Below are 21,641 nucleotides of genomic sequence, written 5' to 3'. Positions count from 1 at the left end.
CTAATAGCGGTCGCCCCTCTGCTGGCAATGGCTACTGTTCTTACACAACGAAATATAATATTTATATGTTTTCACGAGAGATCGCGAGATCTTCTCTTGTTTTGTTTATATGCGGTAATACTTTCATTGTGGCACCACGGTAGGTTTTAGACGCCACGTCAGGCAACGGACGCATTGTGACAGACCTATAATCCCTCATCCATCAAAAGCATATACGGCGATGTGCTACGGCAACTTGAGAACGATTGCACGTATGTAAATACATAGGTACAAATAAATATGCATACATACACACGTAGATGAAAAAATATGAAAAATATTAGAAAACAAGCTAAAGAAATAGAGTAAACGAAGAAAAACGAAAGTAAAGAGTATAAGACATACAAACCTTATATTGTATAAATTATATTTATATGAATATATACATACATACATATGCATTAGCTCGTATCTATGGTATTGAAACGTAGTAAACAAAGACATAAAAATAGATAAAACATAAACCAATCTTTCAAAGCAAATATCTTATCCTTCCTGTTAACTTAAGCAGTCTACAATATGGAAAACGTAATTCTCAAAACGAAAAACAAAAAAGAAAGAAAAACAAAAACTAACCAAAAGCAAACATATTAAATTTAAATTATAATCCTACTGAAATTATCTACTGTTACCTAGACTACTCTGTACTATGTAGTTGATAATTGATAAATGATAATTTAATAATATCATAGACTAATATTATTTGTAATAGAATTAACAAGCAAGCGACTAAGTAAGAAGAAGACTTCTAAGTGACTTAACACAAAACTCATAAGCGCCGCACGTTAGTAAAAATCGATAAAAATAATAAAATAAATATGCAAATAAAAATAAATACAATAAAACTGAATGGAGAGAGAGACATTCAAGCGAATAACAAATATTTCTGTTTCTGCGATTATACGTGTATGTATGTATATATGACGGTATTTGGCATTGTCTTGGATTTTGCAATTGAAGTGGCACGGAAAGAAAAAATGATTTCAGCAGAATTCAGAAGAATTTCAGCAAAACTCATATTTCCATCTTTGGTGCGAAAGAGACCGTTAACTTTAAGTGGATATTCAGTCTAGTTGAAGGCGCATTCATTAAAGGTGGTGGCACTAGACCAACAATAATGTTCTGTACGCTTGATTGTCGAAAGCAAAGTAGTGAGAAACTACAAAACAAATAATGAATTCGTCTTGTTTCATTCTAAGCTGACAGCCACATGGACAAGGCGAAAGAAAAAAATAGCTCAGCTGATTTACCAACACCACCTTTAATAGATTCGCCTTGGTCTAGTTGTACAATTACGCACTGACATTTATTTGTCACATGTAAAAAAATTTATATAACTTGGCCGGAAAAAAAGGAACTCTACTTAACGTCTCGTCTAACGCAATGGTCAATTTCAATGAAATTGAATAAGTTGGCAATTTTATGGAAATATTTTAAGTCATATGTTGCCAAAATATGTGAACTAATGGGCTGCCATTTTGCATGTTTGACAGGCAATTGGTATTTGTTTGTCAAGTTTACAAGCTCATATTGGCAGCATCTTCAATTTTAGTTGTCCGAACTATGCATTTCTCTTCTTTCCAAAAAAGGATTCACCCAGAATCTGAGTTTCCTTTCCTTTTCATCGTATAAATCAAAGAATGCTTTTAAACAAACACGACCGCGTGCACAAAGTACTGGCTTTCTTGGCGGAATTTTCAAAATGACGATACCCTAACATGGCAACGTCCACACTTAAAACATTGCCATCGCATTAAATCAAATTGAATGTCGAGATGTTGAGTTAGATGCACCATTTTTTTATTCCGCACAAAATTTTTGCCACCGAATGATAGAAAATTTCGAACTTTACATGAATTGAAATTCAACATTGGCAATTTGCGTGCTCTCTAAAATACCTATACATAAATAATTATTTTCCCTCCACCCCTTGGTATGTTTCTAATATTTTTTTTGGAATGCAACAGTCCCGCTCAAAATCTAAAAGTGTAATTTATTACGCGGACTTGTCAACGGATATTCGAAAAAAAATTCTGAGTTGATGGTAAATCTACTGTACTATGGGCCAAGTCTGCCAACAACCCTGCAATTATTATCTGGTCTACACTGATAAAAAAAACAACAGTTGATTTCACGTTGGCAGGTCAACCGTAAATACGCGTCATTAAAAAATTCTGACTAAAAAAGCAGAGCTAGTTACAACTCCTGATCAATAATTCAATAACAAGCCAGTCTAAAAAACGCAAGGGTATAATAGGCGTAGTGGTGGGCCCATCATTTAAATAGGAATCGTGCCAAATCCTACTCCATAATAAAGCTAATAAAGCAGTACTTACAAGTTTCTCTATAGCCAAGACATATCCCCGACGGTATCAGAGGACAACGAAAAATATATATGTTTAGATTATTTTCCACCCTGTATTGTGACAAAAACTGGACATTTATAACATAAAAAAACATACATACATATGCTGTATGTGCATGTGTATAGATTGCTAAAATCCGCCGTGATGTGCATATACATATTTGTACATATATGGATATTGACTTATTGCCGCATAGCTTTCCTTTCAAAAAAATCAACCAACGATGTAAAATCGCATGACCTCGCCAATTCAAATCATAATTTGTTAAACCTAACTTTCTATCGACCAAATATATCGCTCGTTTGCTGAAAGAACATCATAACCTAAAGGTATGCCGAAATGACAACTAGTTTTTTATGCCGTGTATAGCACACTCAGATCTGTAATAATTGCGGAAATGTTACTTTAGGCCTCTTCTATTCGCCACTTCGCCGCTCGCTATCTCTATGCTTGATTAACTTAACGAAAAATAAGCATGCGAAAGCAACAAGAAATTTATCGAGCAAGATTCGTCGCTAGCGAGTATTAAACTGGTATAACTCACTATTTTACACACACATGTAATTTAAAGCAGCTCTATTCCCGCGTTGCCTATATACGATCATTTATACCAGTTGCTTCATCTATTCGCCACTCGCTAACGCTTGGCGAAAAGAAGAGGCATCTTTTATGAAATAACATCACGCTCTGTCAAATAACTTTTGCAACAGTGACAACGTCACGCGTTGTGCCAGTAAGATGTTGACATTCTGATGGTTATCACTAGCGCATGGTTATCAAGCGCAGTATAAAAGTTTTCGCTGCGGAGTTGAAATGGTAGAGGAAAAGTAAGTTTTTATTTAATAAATATGAATTTGAAGTTTAATATTGTTTATGTATTGTTTTTAGCTAAAATTAAGTTCAAATGAAACGAAGTTATTGGCCCATATTTTCAACCAATAAAATAAGTTCTGAAACATTGTGACTGTTATGATCATTAAAGAAGTAACAAAGTGACGAATAACTTGAATGTAAGAGCAACAACAATGTTATCCGGCCCGATTCACCGGCAGCGAGTGTGTTTATAGGCCTCTACTATTCGCCACTTCTCTGCTCGCTATCCTCTGCTCGACTAACTTGAAACATTTGCATGTGAAAGCAACAACAAAGTTATCAAGTAAGATTCGCCGCTACCGATTGTAGTTATACGTCATTAAACTGGTATAACTCCTACCTTACAAACACATATAATTTAAGGCAGCATTGCCAATATATGTTCAATAATACCAGTTGCTTCATCGCCACTTGCTAACGCTTAGCGAAGAGAAGAGACCTTATATCTCATAAAACTGATATAACTCACTACTTTCAATGCTGTCAACTCTCTTTCATGAGAGTTGCATTAGATCGCGTTCATAAAAGGAGCCTTTTTACACCCTCAAACTAGTATAAGTCACTATATTCAATGCTGCCAAATCACTCTTCATTAGACCGCGTTCATACATAGCAAATTCCATTGCTTCACATATTCACGTATTCACACACGGCAGCTTCGTTGATAGCAATTGTTTCATTTTTGGTCTGTAGTCAACAACCACATTAGCAAGAAGGAGAACACAAAGGGTGTTGTGACAGCACAAGCTTCACCAATAGCGAGTTGTGTGACAAATATACAAATAAAATTTGTGGTAGCTTGTTGTTGTTGTAGCAGCATAAACATTGCTCTTACATATACGAGGAATGTTGTTGAAGTGACAATCCTTGGCCGGACATAAATCCGGGTCGTTTCGGTTACGAAGAACCGACTGTCGTGGGTAGTTCTTTTCCGGCTCATATGTTTATTTATATCAGTTGCTTCATTTATTCTCCACTTGCTAACGCTTGGCAAATCGAAGACGCCTAGTATCTCATTAGGTGAAAATTTGTCTTTGCAATTTTGTCTGGTAAATTAAAAACTTTGAAACCGTTGTTTAAGTTCTTTTTTTTTTTTTTTTGAGTTATAATGCTCTTCCAGCACGTGAGGAACTGCATATGTGATTTCCTACTTTGAGCTTTGTTAGAGTAGTGGGCCTGGTTTGCAGCTTTCAGTTATTATTTTTCATTGGGCGCAAGCAATGGCTCTAAATTCATGCGGGCTAAAAGGCATTCCCGATATATGATGGGATCCCAATTATAATATAATAGACTTAACTCTTTCAATGGGTTCCCGACTAGTAAGCATACACTGGCGTGTATTGAAACTCTTACTTGTAGAACTTTTCCAATCAAGTCGTACAACATCCACATGCACACATTTTACCCACATGTAGTACATTAGTAGAAACGTTTGTAAGTAGTATTGTAGGTATGTTTACAAAATGTTTATATCTTTTTTAATATTTCAACGGAATTATTATTTCTCTTTAGACATTTAAAGTAAAGAAACTCACAACCCAGCATCAACTAAACTGTACGTGAAAGCCGTGAAAGAAGTCAATGGAGAAATTCATAGGGGCCTAAATAATCGTAAATATTATCAAAAAGAACAAGAAAAGCGTTAACCAAGAATAACTTGATGATCTCTTCAAAGTAGTAGATATCTGAATTAAAAATCACTCGAATGGCGGGAAGAAGGCTACGAAATTCGTGTTGTTAAAGCTTGGCAAGCGATGGTGTTTTCATGAACTGATTGGCTTTTATAAAACTGCATGTACATACTATTTAAGCTTTTTTTTTTTCATTTCTGCATGGCTTGATGAAAATATTTTCTATGGAATCCTCTTGTATATTTCTACTAGCAAGTCCAAAACTATTTTGAAAATTTAATCGATTATCAACTTTCTTTAGTCCTAGCGAACAGATGCTTATTTCGTAACCTACATACATATAAGTGTGCGACCGTTTATATAAAGCTCACAAACACACAAACCCATTCATTTGACTCATTACGCTTGTAAGAATTTTTAAAGAAAATAATATTAATACACATACATACATGGATAAAATGTGAAGCACCAGTTCGTTAAATGTTTGTCACTAACTGATTGCAAGCAACTACTTATTTCTTACATTGTCTTCGTTTCATATTGATTTTCTATTATATTTGCTTATTTTCAATTCGACGACAGAAATGTTTAATTTGATAAAAAAGAAATTACAATCCAATTTCGATTTCGATTTTGAGTAACACTTCTGAAATTGTGGAAGAAAAAACCTTCAAATTCTTCAATTGTAATCCAAATATGTATTCATTATTTTACTTATCATTCATTTCATTCTATAAATTCGATTTGGTCAAGTAAAAATATCCTTATACTGCTCTGCAATCGGCATTTGAAAAAATTGTATTATATACGAGTAGGCAATGACATCTCTATGAGGAGTATTAGTTTATTGAAATTTTATTTAAACATTTGATTTTTTGTTATCGGCAATATTTCTATATCGGAAAATGTATAATGATTCTACACTGAGCCAAAAAAGAAATTACAAAAACAAAATAATTGTTATCACCCATGAATAAATGAAATAAATTATGTAACTAATTGGGGTTGTTATTTCACTACATCGTACGAAGCAAATTTTTTTTCACATTCCATAGTGAGTGTAACTGAAAATCGTACAACGAGTTTTTACGGTATTTTCAGTGTTGGGTTTTTTGAAGTTAGCTTATTGTGAAAATGTGGCTTATATCCTCTTGAAAACAGTATTAGTTGAAGACCTAAATTTGAAAACTGAAAAAAGAAAACTTGACGACATTTTGTCAAAAAATGAGACATTTCTAATAAATATTTTTTTTTTTTAAATGCACGTAATGTTTGTTGCTTTTTTTGTTCATAACCGAATTAATGCAAACATCAGTATTTTTTATTTCTAATTTCTAAACTGCAGGAGAATATGGCGTCAAATATGAGCAGCCTTGGGAGGACACTACAAAAATACTCATGATTTGCGTTAACCAACCCTAGTTTATGTGATAACGAAAACATTATAAATTGATGCTCTAAACTTTTCAGTAAACTATAATAAAATTTTAGAATTTTTCACCAAATTCTTTTACAATTTTTTTTTTGTTTTAGAGCGGTTTTGCAGTCTACTCAATTTAAGTATATTTGTAATTTTGGGCACTGGTTGGTATTGATATTAATAATTTCAAATAATATTAATGGTAAGCGGCCGCTGTAGACGAATAGGTTTGTGCGTGACTACCTTTCGGCAGACAACGGTTTCGAAGCCTTTAGTGGGCGTGATAATAATGATACAAAAATGATAAGGCACTCGGCAGACAATGGCAAAGCTCGGAGCTTCCATTTATGAAATAATGTCAAGACGCACATCAGAAATAGAAGGAGGAAGGAGCCTGGCCAAACATTCAACAAAGAATGTGCGCTCCAATAATATACATATATACATACACATATACGTATTGAGGTCCTATGTCCCACTGGAGATGAAAAGAATTGAGAAGAAGATGACATATACATGCAAACATCACAACATTATACTGCCCTATGTTTTTAAGGGTTTTCCTATAACAGGTGTTATTTTGAATAGAATAGAGATGATTAGCGATTTTTTATGCACGGAATTGGATGGTATTGATCTGGGAAACGTTTATTTTCAACAAGACGGCGCTACGTGCCACACAAGCAACGAAGCCATTGATCTTTTACGGGAAAAGTTTCCGAGCGTGTTATCTCTCGAAGAGCGAAGAGGTGATCACAATTGGCTACCCAGATCTTGTGATTTAACACCTTGTGACTTTTTTCTTTGGGGCCACATGAAAGAGAAGGTCTACGCCAACAGCCCAGGGTCGATTCAAGACCTCAAAGATGGAATTCGTGAGGCTATCGGGGATATAGGGCAGGCACTTTGCAATTCGGTTATGGAAAATTTCATGAAAAGAATATTGTCCTGTAAGCGTCGTCGTGGTGGTCATTTGTCTGATGTTTTTTTCTACTATTAACGGCATACCTTCCTCTTTTTAATGAAATAAACATCAGATCATTTATATTAAAAAATAGCATTCTTCTTTGAATATCAAAATAACACCTCTTATTGGAAAACCCTTTACTTAAATAGAGTAGACAACAAAATTGCTCAAAACTCTAATGAAAAGGTACCACTCCGAACTTGCACCGTATCACTATTGTATTTCATACCAAAAACTAATTACATCTGGTTAACAAATTTATTTTATTTTCTTAAATTTGTAAATAAAAAATAAAAATGTTTAATACATTTATTATGCAGTGTAACCTTTCTTAACGGACACCTCCCTTGAGGGGAAATTATTTTTTCTTTACCAAATCTTAGAAGTAGTTACCCTACTTTGAGTGGATACCTCACTTGGACGGACAAAAGTTGACTGACGGTGAGTGTTCGTGCAAGAGAGGTTGCACTGTGATTGGGATCGCCCGTGGTCGAAAATTCTAACAATGACAATTCTTATTGCAATTAGTTGTTTTTATTCAATTTTACTTATGTAACTGTAACTGGGTTTTCTTATCTTTATTCTTTCCCTTTCTACACACACACATACTCACCTTCACCTTTGTACATACATATATTAAATATCAAAATTTATATTCATCTTTGCCTTTATCTTTACGTATATTTCCTTTTATTTTTATCTTAGCCTTTATCCTTTTATTGAACTTCATATGGTATTCGCTTCCACCTTCAATAGAGAACGTTAATGTATACACTGACGTTCTATGCCTTCATCCTTGTATTAATTTTAATCCAAATCTTATTCTCAAACCGTCGCATACATTTAGGAGGAGTATATACATACATGTTTTAGCATATGGATTGGTGCAGTTCTTGAATTGATTTTTTTACTTTCATTATACCACAATTAATTATCCAATTTAGTTTTTGAATAACTTTTTTGTAAAAAACAAAAATTATTTTGAGTGGTGGAAATCCTTAGTTTAACCTTTACGCCCAGGCTGTAAACTGTGGCTGTCTAATTCACAAATGTCCAATACAATTGCCGTGCGACGCCATTTACAAAAATTATAAATCTTCCGATAGGTTGATTAATTTTGCGCCACCTTACACCTCAGTAATCTAGCTTAACCATAAAATGTTCGTAAAGAAAACATATTTCCCTCTTTATATATACTTAAGGTGCATATAAACTATGTGGGTGTAGCAGAAGATCCCTAACTCTGTCTGGCCAAGATCACACTTTAAAGTTTACCATACTTTTAAAGCTAACAATAACAGATCTACCGGTGCATATGAAAACGCAGTCAGTTGTGACCGGTTCGCTAATCACTAAGCAACCAACAGTCAGTCCTATCTAACAATTGTATGTTCTTTCTACAGAGCGCATAACCAAAAGGTTTAGGCTATACATTTCCAAGCGGGGTGCTTTCCAATGAGAAATTGGAAGATGACCACAGAAAGGCCTAGGTAATTTCGCTAAATATTCCATCATTAAAGTTTTTACTTAAATTTCATACAGGCATTTAACTTTTTTATTTGAGAACAGAGAGTGTCAAATAATCGAAATTGTGTCACGCTTTCAAACTCTGTTTCATGGAAATTGAAATATTTAAAAACCCATTAGGCAGTAATGTGCCTAAAATGAATTGAGAAATTGTGAAAGGTTAATATGTATTAAAATATGTATTAACCCAGTACTACGTAAGCTTGCTCGTAAACGCGCATATTCTGCATTATGGATCAATTATTCAGGCTCGCGCACATAGTCTGTATAAGCACTTGTAGGTTTGTATGAATATGTGTTCATGCATATATTTCTGTCTCTTTGCTTAGAATATTTTTAGGCGCTATGAAATACATTGATGTGTTGAGGAGGATCATTCACAATTCAATAATTTTCAAATAGTTTAACACTTGCGAAAAAGCAAGTTACGGTTCTCGATTCTCTCGGTTTTCAGTCAGATATTTGAAAATAATTACGTATTGCGTTCACAATTGTTGCATTTTTTTTCTCCTTTTAATTTCTTTCCATGTGTGTGGGTTTGATGTGCGGGATACACGCAAAGGAGCTCTATTTAATGTTTTTTATAAGCCGAAGGTCCTGGCAGCCAGTGCGTTAGTATTTAAGTGGAATATTTATGTATAATTGTTTTTCTTTTAAATAAATAAAAATAAAAAATAAATTTCTTTAAACCAGTATTAGAACAATAATTTCTCTTGAGTAATATGAATTATCTAATTTATATAACATCATAAAATTTAATTGAGCAAAAGAAGCTCTACATTTTTCAATTTCAAGAAATTGAGAAAAAATCCCCACTTCGGTTGCAAGAAAAACAAATATTAAATAAAAATAAAAAAATTTTCTCATTATCTTGAAACTGAAAATTTTACGCTTGCCATTTTCTTACCACATTTTCAGCTTGTGCAATCTTTTATTTCATTTTAAGTCTAAAACATAATAATGAGGCCCTATGTTTCATACAGAAATCAAAGGATTATATAAAACATAATAGTTTTTACAGATCTCTAATCTGAGCTTAAATTACTCAAGTTAGTTAAAATAAATAAAAATAATCTTATGCAAGGTTTTAGTTCCACGTTCTCCAAGGGAATTTCACAAAGACTGCGTTGGGTGGGCTTGGACCCAAGAAATATTACTAAAAATTGGGCGGAATACATTTAAATTAGTAGGAGGCCATAGCAATTCTCACTCTTTAGAATTTTTCTATAAATTAATTCCATCTCTAAACTGACATACAACTCACAAAACATTAAAATAGAGCGCTAATTTTTTTAATTCTTTTAAAGATTTGGTATTGCATATGCCTTTCAAATGCGTTCTATGAACGTGCATCAAACACAGCATCCGAGGAGCCAAATTTTCGGTCACTTTTCTCACACGACGCAGGTGTGTAACTTGACAATTCTTCATAGAAAGTAATCTAACGACGCCACGCCCCCATTAACGTTTAGGAAGGTGTGTTGAACTAATCTTTTATTTTATTTTATTGTATTTTAATTTAATTTCATTTAATTTTTTTTAATTTTATTTTTTTAATTTTTTTTTTTGTTTTTTTTTTTTGGGAGTGGGTTAGGGTTCAAAATGTCGCCCTTACAGCGACCATCGTCTATTGCGTTGAGTGGTGTGGCCACTAAAACAATCCATCCTCTCTTTCTGGGGAGACACCCTTTTCGGACTACTTTCGGTATTACTTCGGGAGTGCCCAGAACGGCATCCATGAAGGACAAATTCTATTCACCCACGTCTGGGTCCACCATATTTGTAGCCAACTTTAATGCTATAGGCTCGTCTACTAGTGTCTCTGTCTGTGAGGCTTCGCTTTGTTGTATTGTGTCGAGGTCTATCTTTTTTTTCGTAGTTCGTTCTCGCTGTATCTCTTTACCGCGTTCCAGCTGCGCATTTTTCTGAGTATGTTGCTCGGCGCGATGTCGCCAATCTCCTGTAACAACTAAAAAACGCTCCGAGTACCTTCGAGTTATAAGCACTTGGGATCGCTTACCTTGGCCATGCAGTATAGGTACCTCTGGAAGTATCCGCGGGCCGAGAGAACTGAGTTAAGAAGTAATTCATCTAATCTTTTATTTGGGTAACAAATATGCACGACTTGTAAATGACTTTGACCCTCATGGATTTTCGCTCCGTAAGATAAGTCCAAAATGTATATCAATGCAAATGAATCCGAATTAACGTCAAATGTTTTTGATACTGAAAGTTGAGAGGATTAAATTTCTTGGCTTACGGTAATCCAAAAATGTATGAGTTTAAAATTGTTACCCCTTAGAACTGGAATTGATAGCAGAAAACAAATTAAAAAGCATACCTCTTTACACACGCTCGTACATAAATACTTCGAGAAGTTTAGAATTGTTTTTTTTAAGATGCATATACGTATGTATGTGTGTATGAGATGTAAAAGTATTAACTAAATGACAAGAGTGATAGAATAGCGTGAGGTCATTGTGGAGAAGCCCTATAGAGGAGGGCGAGCTGAATGTGTCGAAAACAACAATCAAGAGTTTGGATAGGTCAGGTGAATATATAAATACTGGAATATAATTGAAAGAAAAAAGTGTTTCTGTAAACGCCTCTGAAATGACGTCAGCGCAAAAATTGGTTTATTTTCAATTCACCGAGAATCGCGCAGTGGTACCGGGGTATGCACAACCCTCTGTGTTCTCTCAACCATTAATGGTACATATATGCACAGCATATACTTCTCGGCATTTGTAGTTTTTACAAGCGTGCAGAGGTGGAGGTAGTAAATACATACATATGTATAGTTATAATGCACATTCAGGCATTGAACAAAAATAGTTTTTGAGTTTGCACAAATATCTTTCGTATTATATGATGATGAGATGTACGTACATATACAATATTGCAAAATGTATATTTTTTTCTGTGTATTTTAAAATTTTAAGTAAAATAATAACAAAAAAAGTCGAACGAACAGTAAAAAATAAATTTATAATTAGTAAATAAAACATATGTATTAGCAGTTACGCAAGAACATAGAAATTCATGAGATAGTGAATTATATACATACATATACGGTTGTGTCAAATTATATAAATAATTACGTACGAGTACATACATGTATAAGCGTACACAAATACATACATACATGCGTAGAAAATATAAAAAATCTAGAATATTATATATAAATATATATATATTTTAGATAAGTGGTATATTAAGAAAAAGTCTATACAAAATCTCGATGTGGTCTATTTATCCTAAACAACAATATTTGATGCCCTCAACATGCATACATTCATACATACTTACATGTATGTGTGTGTGTGTGTACAAGATCTTGTTAAAATTGTAAAGCAAATATGCAATATAAAGTAATAATATTATAGTGAAATAGTTTAAAATAATTATACAAACGAAAATTCAATGTTGGACTACTAAATAAATACTATGACTTTGAAAGTATTATCTGCAACTGAGTATTATTATTTTTCAAAAAGTAAATATTATAAATAAATATTAAACAACTGGCGCTATCGATCTAAATTCAATAAATATTCCAATGGAATAAAAAAAACACTAGATAAAACATCCATAAACAGTTATAGGTATAAGTATCCGCCTGCTTACATACCTACCTTTTCTAAGTTATTATAATTATAATATTTATCTATATGTGATTTGACTAAAGAGAAATACCAAATGCTTTTATGCTTTTCCAATCATTCATTATTATGTGTTACAAATGCAACATATGTGTGTGTGTGTTAGACCCAATGTGTGTATAATTTTGTATCATTTTAGCTATTCATAATTTGGGCTTCAGGCATTTCACTTTCTTCCCTTTTTCGGTTTATTGATACCACAATGAAGCGTCGGAAGAACCATTTTATTTAACCTAGCCTAACCTGACCTAACCTGTCCCAGTCGCCAGCAAGGCAACTTAACAATTGATTGGTTGTTTCTTTAGACAAACATAAATTCTTATAAGCAAGCGATAATCAAGCTCGCCTTAGGTTCATTGAGGGCACACTCGAAGCCAATTGAAACACTTTTGGCTTCTGGTTCAATCACTTGAGAATTTTTTTAAATTAAACTGCATCAAGCAATGCAAGTAATATTTTAAATCTGATATCTACCAACTAAGAGCTAAATTTCGCCAGCCATGCATTTGGCTTGCCGTGAAATGTTGCTAGCAACGTTGATTGTCAAATGAGAAAAACCGTAAAATTTACAAGCAGCGCCGCGAAGTAATTGCCAAATTTCGGATAAATAACAATTTCGGGTACTATTTTTAATCAAATTAATACGCATATATATTGGCACAAAGAATATGAATAATATTTACTTACACTCTTTGCGAACATGTTTCGCTTAAAAATGCCATATCTTCGGGGTATTCACACTTAAGCACTTGACTGGCAAACGGACTGTTAGTTTTAAATGATATGTGCATTTTAAATAGGTGTGAAAAAATACATACATATGTATTTCTGTCATGTTGCGCGGCGTTTTCACGGCGTGAACTGAGTACTACTTTGCCGTGAGATGCATACAAAATTTCACGCATATTTCCGGGCAATGCAGTTTGTATGGATTTTGACAGCCATTTCAAGTGAAACGCGAACTTAGTACTCTGCTTAAGCCGTGCCTGTTTAAGTTCTAGTGGTGGTCGCCAACGAATCAGACAAAGTGGTTGTTTCACAACCTCGAGTCAGAAACCGATTCCACATCTATAGGAACTATAAACATGGACATTTACTCTTACCACCCTCTTCAAACCGGTTCTTGTCGTGAAATAGCCGAACTCAGTTGCCCTAAATATAATCTTAACACAGCATTAATTGAGTTAGCATAGGTTAGGTTAAAGGTGCAACTCTTAAAACAGTTCACACTATGGCCACAGTAGCGCATCGCTATTCGTACTTATTCTTAAATTATCCCGACTTTTAGTGAATCCCCCCCAGCGAGGCTGTCTCAAAACTATCGAAACCTTCGATGAAGCGGTTCCCCAGAAGTTTGAAGCACATTCTAAGGAATACGTGACAATTGGACAGGACAGGACAGGAGCTACTGTATATACGCTATCTTTTCCTCCTCTGTGTAGGTCCTGTTGAAATCGCTATATGAGGTTCCAAACCAGGTGGGCATATGCTCAATAATCTAGTGCTCCATTAGTATTTCCGTGAGGCGCCATATGTTCCTTTTCTTTCAGCACAGTTAAGGTCCACCGTAGCGAGGTTCGCTGCTGTTTTCTCTAGCTCCGATGCCAGAAAAATGGTTATTATATTGTACTTATTATAATTGCAAATGCATGTCCGTTTGACAAATTTTAATGCAGAAGTGATAGACTAGTTATTCACCAATAAGGTCCGTATTTCCTTAATATGCTAATTATTTGTTATAGTTTCATTCCCAATGCAACTTCAGATATCCCCCATAGCGTTCTTAATAGAAAAAGACGTTTTCCAAATCTTCAACCGAACCTTCTTCACTTGCCCAGAAAATGTTGAGTAAAATTTCATGGTTGAGTGGATTTGGGTGGGCTAGAAGATCATTATTGAAAATTCAAGTGCCCATAATACTTGTGAGCTTGATAATTTATTAATATCCTTGTTCCTATATAGACATATGGGAAGTTCAAAATACATATTGGTTTGCAACAAACTATATATTCTAAATATTTATTGTTGTTATCCATATATATATATATAATAGTGATTAATGTGATTATACAAATTCTGTGCGATATGTGATGAAAATATGTTTAAATTAAATAAATATGAATTTTGATGGAAAAATGTAAATATAAGAGGGTTATGCACTTCATGAGGGCATAAAATAAATGAATTAAGACCAAAATGTATGTCCGGATATAATATGCACATACAAACTTACATATAGGCATATTTACTTCCGGTAATTTATAACTGCAAGCTTCAGCTTGTAATAAAAATACGCAATACTTCCTTAAAAAGAAATCCACTGGGAACTCATATCCTAACACAGAAAACTATCTCAAACAATAATTTTTTATCACCACACTACCAGTTCCGTATACCGATATTAAATTTGAATTATCAAGATAAAGCTAAGAAAATATAAAAAAAAATATAGGGTGCGGTGTTTAAACGCTAAATTCTGCTTAGAATTTGACAAACGTTTGTGTTTGTTGTCAAATATGAGATTGCTTTCTCATATCCAAATATTTCTGCAAAACTGAAGTCACTGGTCCAGTAATAAGTCTATAACTTCTTTAATAAAACGTTTCCACCAAAGCCACACTCTGGGTTTGCAGGTGTTGGGTTTGAGAGCAATGTCAACTGTTCATTGCGGGTTTGATGGAAATTGTGTTAAAACTATAATTCGTTTGGTTGCATGTATCATACATTTGCGTTCAGACGCCGACAGCCAATCAAATAGTTCTTGTCTATGCTTTTAGCATAAAATACAAATACTGATTCCATGCTACTTATGTATATGATGACTGGATTCAAACTGCTGCAGATGCAGAGTGGGAGCAATCTTAACTACTAACTATGGCTGTATCTGAATGGACTGATGATAGTAAAATTATCATAGGCGAGCAACGCATAGAATCATTGTTCTCCATATACTTGTAGATAGCTCTCCTATGCGCTGACTACCTTTTCTAGAGTGGAATGTTGATTATTCGATTCGAGCAATTATTCGAATTTCTCAATTGGAAATAAAGAACTGTTCCGGAGAATGGTTTGTTGAGAATGGTTTGTTCGATTATTCGAAGATTATTCGGATTATGGCAATTGGCACCATTGTCATGCAAATGTGAAGAGTTGAAATCAAAGCGATTATATGAATGCATCTCCAAACATAGTAGTTCTAAGCTAATCCTACGCAGGCGTCAATCGCCTAATTCATTAGATAAATTCATATGACCGCCCGCACTTACATATGTATATATAGTACATTATGGTGCAACATTTTCCATTTCTAAAAATAATCAGAATTATATAATATATTATAATTTAAGACTACTGCCAAAATATTTCGGAAATAAAACATAAAGATTTACGTGAGCTGGATCGATTTGAAAATACCTCAAAAATGGAGTTTTTTATAAATCAAATTAGTTTTTCAAAACATTTTTATCCAAATAATGAGATTTTTGATGCTATTCGTTGAAAGGCAGCATTAAGGAAAACTTGAACAACTCGGCCAAAGCTTGACCGATTTAGGGTTCTAAGCTTTTAGGGGATCAGGGACTTTTTACCCCGGGCCCGGAGTTTTCAGAGGGGCCCGGACTCGAGAGTAATTCCGAATTATATGAAGTAGGCATAATTGGAAAGGGCTCACATTTGCAATTTTCCCCCGGGGCCCGGATATGGTCTATACGGCCCTGCGTACATCTTAATATTTTTCTGAAATATTTTGGTGGAAGTAATAAAATGTATTAAGTTTTATAATTTCAGCGGAAAAACACGTAACTTTTTTTGGTGAGGCGCCCTAATGCATATTTTACGCCTATAATCTATAAACATTGGACAAATGTATGCGTGTATGTGGGCTTGTATGCCTTATGACGACATAGAACTGTGTATAAATATAATTTGTGCAAGTGATTTGCATATTGAAGTGCAGCAAGTACTTATACATATTATATATACCTAAATACATACCCATATGGAAAACTAATAAGTATAAAATATACTGCAAATTATGAAATAAAACTAAAAATACAATATTAAATGAGGCTAATAATTTTGTTAAAAATACTAAAATTAGATTCTTATAAAATTATAGTTTATATTTGTATGTACCTATAACTTATATAGCTAAATGACTAAACTAACTACAGACAAATGATAAAAGTATATAATACAAAATACACTAAAGTACATGAATACAATAATTATATGCAACGAAGATTTATTGTTTGTAAAATTATTCTGTAGATAGACTAAATGTGTAGGTGCATAATGAATTTGGCATTTAATTTTCCGCACCACAATCCCTTAGCTCATACTAAACCATACAAAATACTACCCCAAACAATTGCAGATTAGATTGTTCGAATTATTTTAAGAAGTAAAAGATGGAGCGGATGGTATAATTTTGCTGATTGGCTGGCAATAAAGTAAATCTGATTTCGATAATTCCTATAATTTAGTTTGTTTGTTTTTGTAATATCAAACGCTTAAGAAGACAAACGAATAACAGTACTCTCCTGAATACACACATTCCTAAATACATACATTAATGCCTACTCACATATTTAAAATGAATAAAGTATCCAAAAAGCATGTCTTCAATTAGGGGTGTGCAAGCAGAAAAGACAAGGAATCGAGGCTTTAAAGCCAATGAGAAGAACATCAGGAATTCTGTAAACTCGCTTCGCATAGTAACTAATGCTTGCTGAGACTCTGCTCACTATCGCAGCGCCCTAAACTCTGTAATTTTACAAGGAGTTTCAAGAAACTTTATAGAATTTAGTATGCCTTATTAGGAAATACGAGAACGTGTGTGGCTCAATAATAGGCCCATCACTATGAGCAAAATTAATTATGTGTATTTGAGTCGAAGGCCCACATACGTGCCGTACGCCATGCCGGAATGCACAAAAAGCCGGACGCCAAATGCGGCGAAAGGACCACTGTTTAAGGAAGAACAATTTTGTTTCGCGCAAATTTTTATCGATGGTGTTTTTTATTATGTCAATTTAAGTAGAGAAAATAAATGGAAATTAAATTAATGGAGACAATTCAAATGCACGCTTATATTTTCGATACATGCTTGAAAGGGTAGAAAAAGGCTAGGTTTAATTAAGTTGTCCTGAAAAATGAATGTGCGTCCCATGGGTGTGATCGCATCCACCGTCTATGACTACCATAAATTCTGCATTAATTTTATAATATATTTCAGAAGCAACAAAACCATGTTTTCACACAACAATACATACGACAAGAACGACTATTTCCTTTTTGTTTATATGTGGCAATACTTTCTATGTGGCACCACAGTACGTTTTACACGTCGCGTCAGTCAAATGCGTTAGCGCAACGCCATTGTGACAGCCCTAAAATATACTTACTAGTAAATAGAAATATTGACACTTTATTTCCAAAGTCAGCACTATTTTGCCCACCGTTTATTGACAAGACATTTCGGAAGAGACAATTTTATGCCGATTTTGGTGTGGTGGCATCAGCAGTGAGTTTTCTTCTTGAATAACTAATGGCTACAAAGCTATAAAAAGTCGACTATTGCGCACGGCATCTGCCTGAATGAAGTTTGAAAATTTATCAGAAGACTTGATTCGTCTAATAAAGCAAACATTTAAGAGTAACAATTATAAATAACTATACATAACTACATTTACGAACTCACTGGTTCCCACGGCCTTCGGCTTATGATTACAAGTAGCTATGTATGTATCATATAAAATAGCTATATGTGTACTTACATACTCAAGTTTATTGGGATGAAGGGAGGAAGGATTTTTAAGTTGAATATTAGGGGTTGGCTGATATGGATTGTATAGCTTGTTCCGATCTTACTAGGCTATATATTTAACTTAGTTTGAGAAATTAATTTACAAATTAAGTTTGAAATGAAATTGAAATTTGAATAGCTCGAGCCAAGGAGCACTGAGAGATTTGGTGGCTCCTAAAACACTCGATCTAAAAATCTTATTGTATTTAGAGCTCTGGAAAGACGGTAGATAGTCAAGGAAGGAAGGAGAAAAGTATCAGAGAAAGAGATAGGGAAGCATAGAGACAGAGATAAAGGTAGTTAGTCTTGTGAGAATTTTCCAGATTCTTTGGCAAATCTGTAAATATCCTCCAGTTTTGTAGAACGTATATTAATCATTCTCACGACATCGGAACACAAAACTCGTAGCCTTGCTCTAGTAAAGGCAGGCCACTCACAGATAAAGTGCTTAGTGCTATACGCCTCCTCCAAGCAAGGCAGGCACATCGAGTCCTCAATGACCCTTCATGAGTTGTGCCCTGTAATAATACCGATCATCAATCGAGCGACTTTCCTTCCAAGTTTTAGTAGAAAGTGTGGCAGTTTTTTGTTCGAGCTTTTCACAAAACTCTTTGCAGTTCTGAGTTTCTAGATCGGACCATCGCTCTTTATGTTAATTCCATACATAATCGCCGATCCAATGCATGATTCCTACGGATCTGATTCCGATTATTGGCTCTGGCCCTTGTGGGGAACGGCTGATCCACGGTTTTCCAATTTTTCGGCAATTTCGTTTCCTCGAACACCGGAGTGTCTCATATAAGTACAAGGCTGTTCTGTCTTGCGACAGAAAAAAGCTTCTTCTTACATTCTCGAACAATCTTTGAGGTTTGTTTCGCGTTTTCCAGGGTCTGCAGTGCAGCCTGGCTGTCACTCAAAACTCCACATTTTCAGGATGGCAAAAATTTCCGTTAGGAAAACAATTGCCATCTCCTCCATATCATAGTGATACTAATTTCTATCGTTTAAGTACCATCCGGCTCCAGACTCTATTTCATTCTAGGACCTATCGGTAAAGAAGCTTACTAGGCTACTGTTCAGAGCTTACTAGGATATATATTTAACTTAGTTTGGGAAATTAATTTACAGATTAAGTTAATACTGCTCTTTATAAATCGGTGAGCTTGCAGTTATGGAACATCGCAGTTCTACATTTCTCCCACTTTGGGCGGTAGTCAAAAATATGTATTGTTGAGTAGTCGTTGGAGTTGCAGGGAGGACAGAGAGGCTTGAGCAAATCATTTAGCAAGTGAACGTGAGTAGATATTGAATGATCATTTCCGAGTCGCTTAATTTTTTCAGATTTTGACAGGGTAAGTTAGAGGGATTTAAATGTTTCGCTCCGGTGGGGTTGCATTTCTTATAAAGGTGCTGCAAGGTGTTTCAATTTCTTACATAAAATTCGTCGTTGCTAGTGATATAACCAATAAAATGTAATAATTCATAGACGGCTTCTTTGACCCTGTTGTCAGCGTACACATTGCCTGGTATCCCACAATGACCAGGAACCCACATGATTCTTGTAATGTTTTTATTGAGTGGTGAGATATTTTGAATGCTTGTAATTAGTGGTGTTTTGTTTGTGTGGTGTTTGGCTTCTTAATAGCGTCCAAAGTGGAAAAGTAAGAATTATTGTTTAACATTGGCCAGCCGAACCGTCGGTCCAAGGTATATTGTCTGTACTATATGCATTGGTGTAGGTATGTATTAATGTGTGTATGTCAGTATGCATTACAGTGCGACGTGAGTTTTGAAATAGAACAATTTCAGGGGACAAATGAAGAAATTAATACAGATTTTCTGCATTTCTCAAAATTTCGTCAAATGGGTTCTAAAATTAAAAAAAAATTTGTCCGTGACTGTATTTACTATATGTACACATTTTTCTAGTATCTATGAAGGAAATGAGTTCAAGCAATAAATACTATTTCATATGCTACAAGCCCAATGGTAAAGGTTACTTACAAATGTATTGATGTACTAAATCTTCATCGATGAAAATCTATGCAATAATGAATTCGAGAATTTATTGCCTTCCACGGCTTACTATTCGTTTACTTAAATGTTGTTCAGTGTTCAGAAACTTTATTTTGCTATTCCGGTTATTTATTGAAAATTTAACACAAATAGCGAAAAATAAGTCGCTCTCTCATAAAACTTTACGAATTGCATGTATGTAAATGTTTAAGAATATATAAACGACCAATGTAAGATATACTAATACATTCATAAGTATATACATAGTATAATGCCCATCAGATATAGACAACGTTCATGTGATGTGCTTTTCTTTAGTCAAATAAAATAAATGTATGTTTTTTTCTTACTCATCAAACATAAAAATCTATCAGTTAAACGATACATAACAGAAAGAAATTATCTGCAAGCAAATGAAATAGTTTTCATTTCCAAATCCCTTCGGTTAAAGATAATAAATATCACGGCATTGAAAACTTATGTACATATATGAAATATGACAAAAATTTAAATAAGCCACCGATTTTCGCAAACGAGATTTGATTAACAGAGTCATACAAGTGTGTATGAACTATTACTAAAACAATATTACGTGTTATTGTTGTTACATACTCATACCATATATCATCTGTGTGTGTTTATGATGAACTATTATTTTCTTAGCAGTTAAAAGCACAAATCAAAATTATAGTGGTGTATTTAACATGTATTTGTATGGCAGGCATTAGTTAAAAATTAAAAATTAAAAATTGGTATGTATTCAATATTGTTATAAATTTAAAGAAAAAGTAGCGCAAAATGGTTTCAACCGAAATTGTTGAGTATTTTTAACTATGTGTGTACGAAATTTACTTAATATATATTTACATATATTATACGTATGAGACAAAATCGAGTTATTAAAAAATATGCATGCATACATACAAACAAATATATGTATGCTAAATGCAGTTAATTACAAGTGAAATTGTGCATAAACCATTAAACAATATGACTTAAATAACCTAAAAGGGGGTTAAGTTATACAGCCTTACGATCCTTACTGATCTCGAAATCGTTCGATACAATTTTTCAGAAAATGTTTATACACTGTTTTGCGCAATATATTTAAACGCTTTAAACTTAATTACTTCAACCTATTTATTACTTTTGTGGCTAAGCGTAATATCCTCTTTTTGTTTTGTTTTTGAAATACAGATTTACTTGCACCTATTTATGTTGGACTTTGCTCTCGATAAAAAAGGGCAAGTATGTCCTTTTGTTTGAAAATGATGTCTCAGGTTTTCGCAATTTATACCATATAATACTTGCATTTATGTCAGATAATGAACTCA

The 21,641-nt window shown here is 34.0% G+C and overlaps 1 protein-coding gene across 1 annotated transcript in view; it reads left to right on the top strand.

Annotated features, from left to right (window-relative positions):
* LOC128862574 (protein boule) overlaps window positions 1–6,049 on the top strand; it is a 52,622-nt gene extending 46,573 nt beyond the window's left edge. Inside the window, exon 9 of the mRNA XM_054101290.1 lies at window positions 4,791–6,049. Within this exon, the coding sequence (XP_053957265.1) occupies window positions 4,791–4,798 (8 nt within the window). The 3' untranslated portion in view covers window positions 4,799–6,049. The remainder of the gene's footprint in view (window positions 1–4,790) is intronic.
* Window positions 6,050–21,641: the final 15,592 nt, after the last annotated feature.

The sequence above is a fragment of the Anastrepha ludens genome, chromosome 4, assembly GCF_028408465.1.
Source record: "Anastrepha ludens isolate Willacy chromosome 4, idAnaLude1.1, whole genome shotgun sequence".
NCBI classification, from domain to species: domain Eukaryota; kingdom Metazoa; phylum Arthropoda; class Insecta; order Diptera; family Tephritidae; genus Anastrepha; species Anastrepha ludens.
Note: the sequence above shows the minus strand (reverse complement) of the source record. Positions and strands in the feature narration are given on the sequence as shown.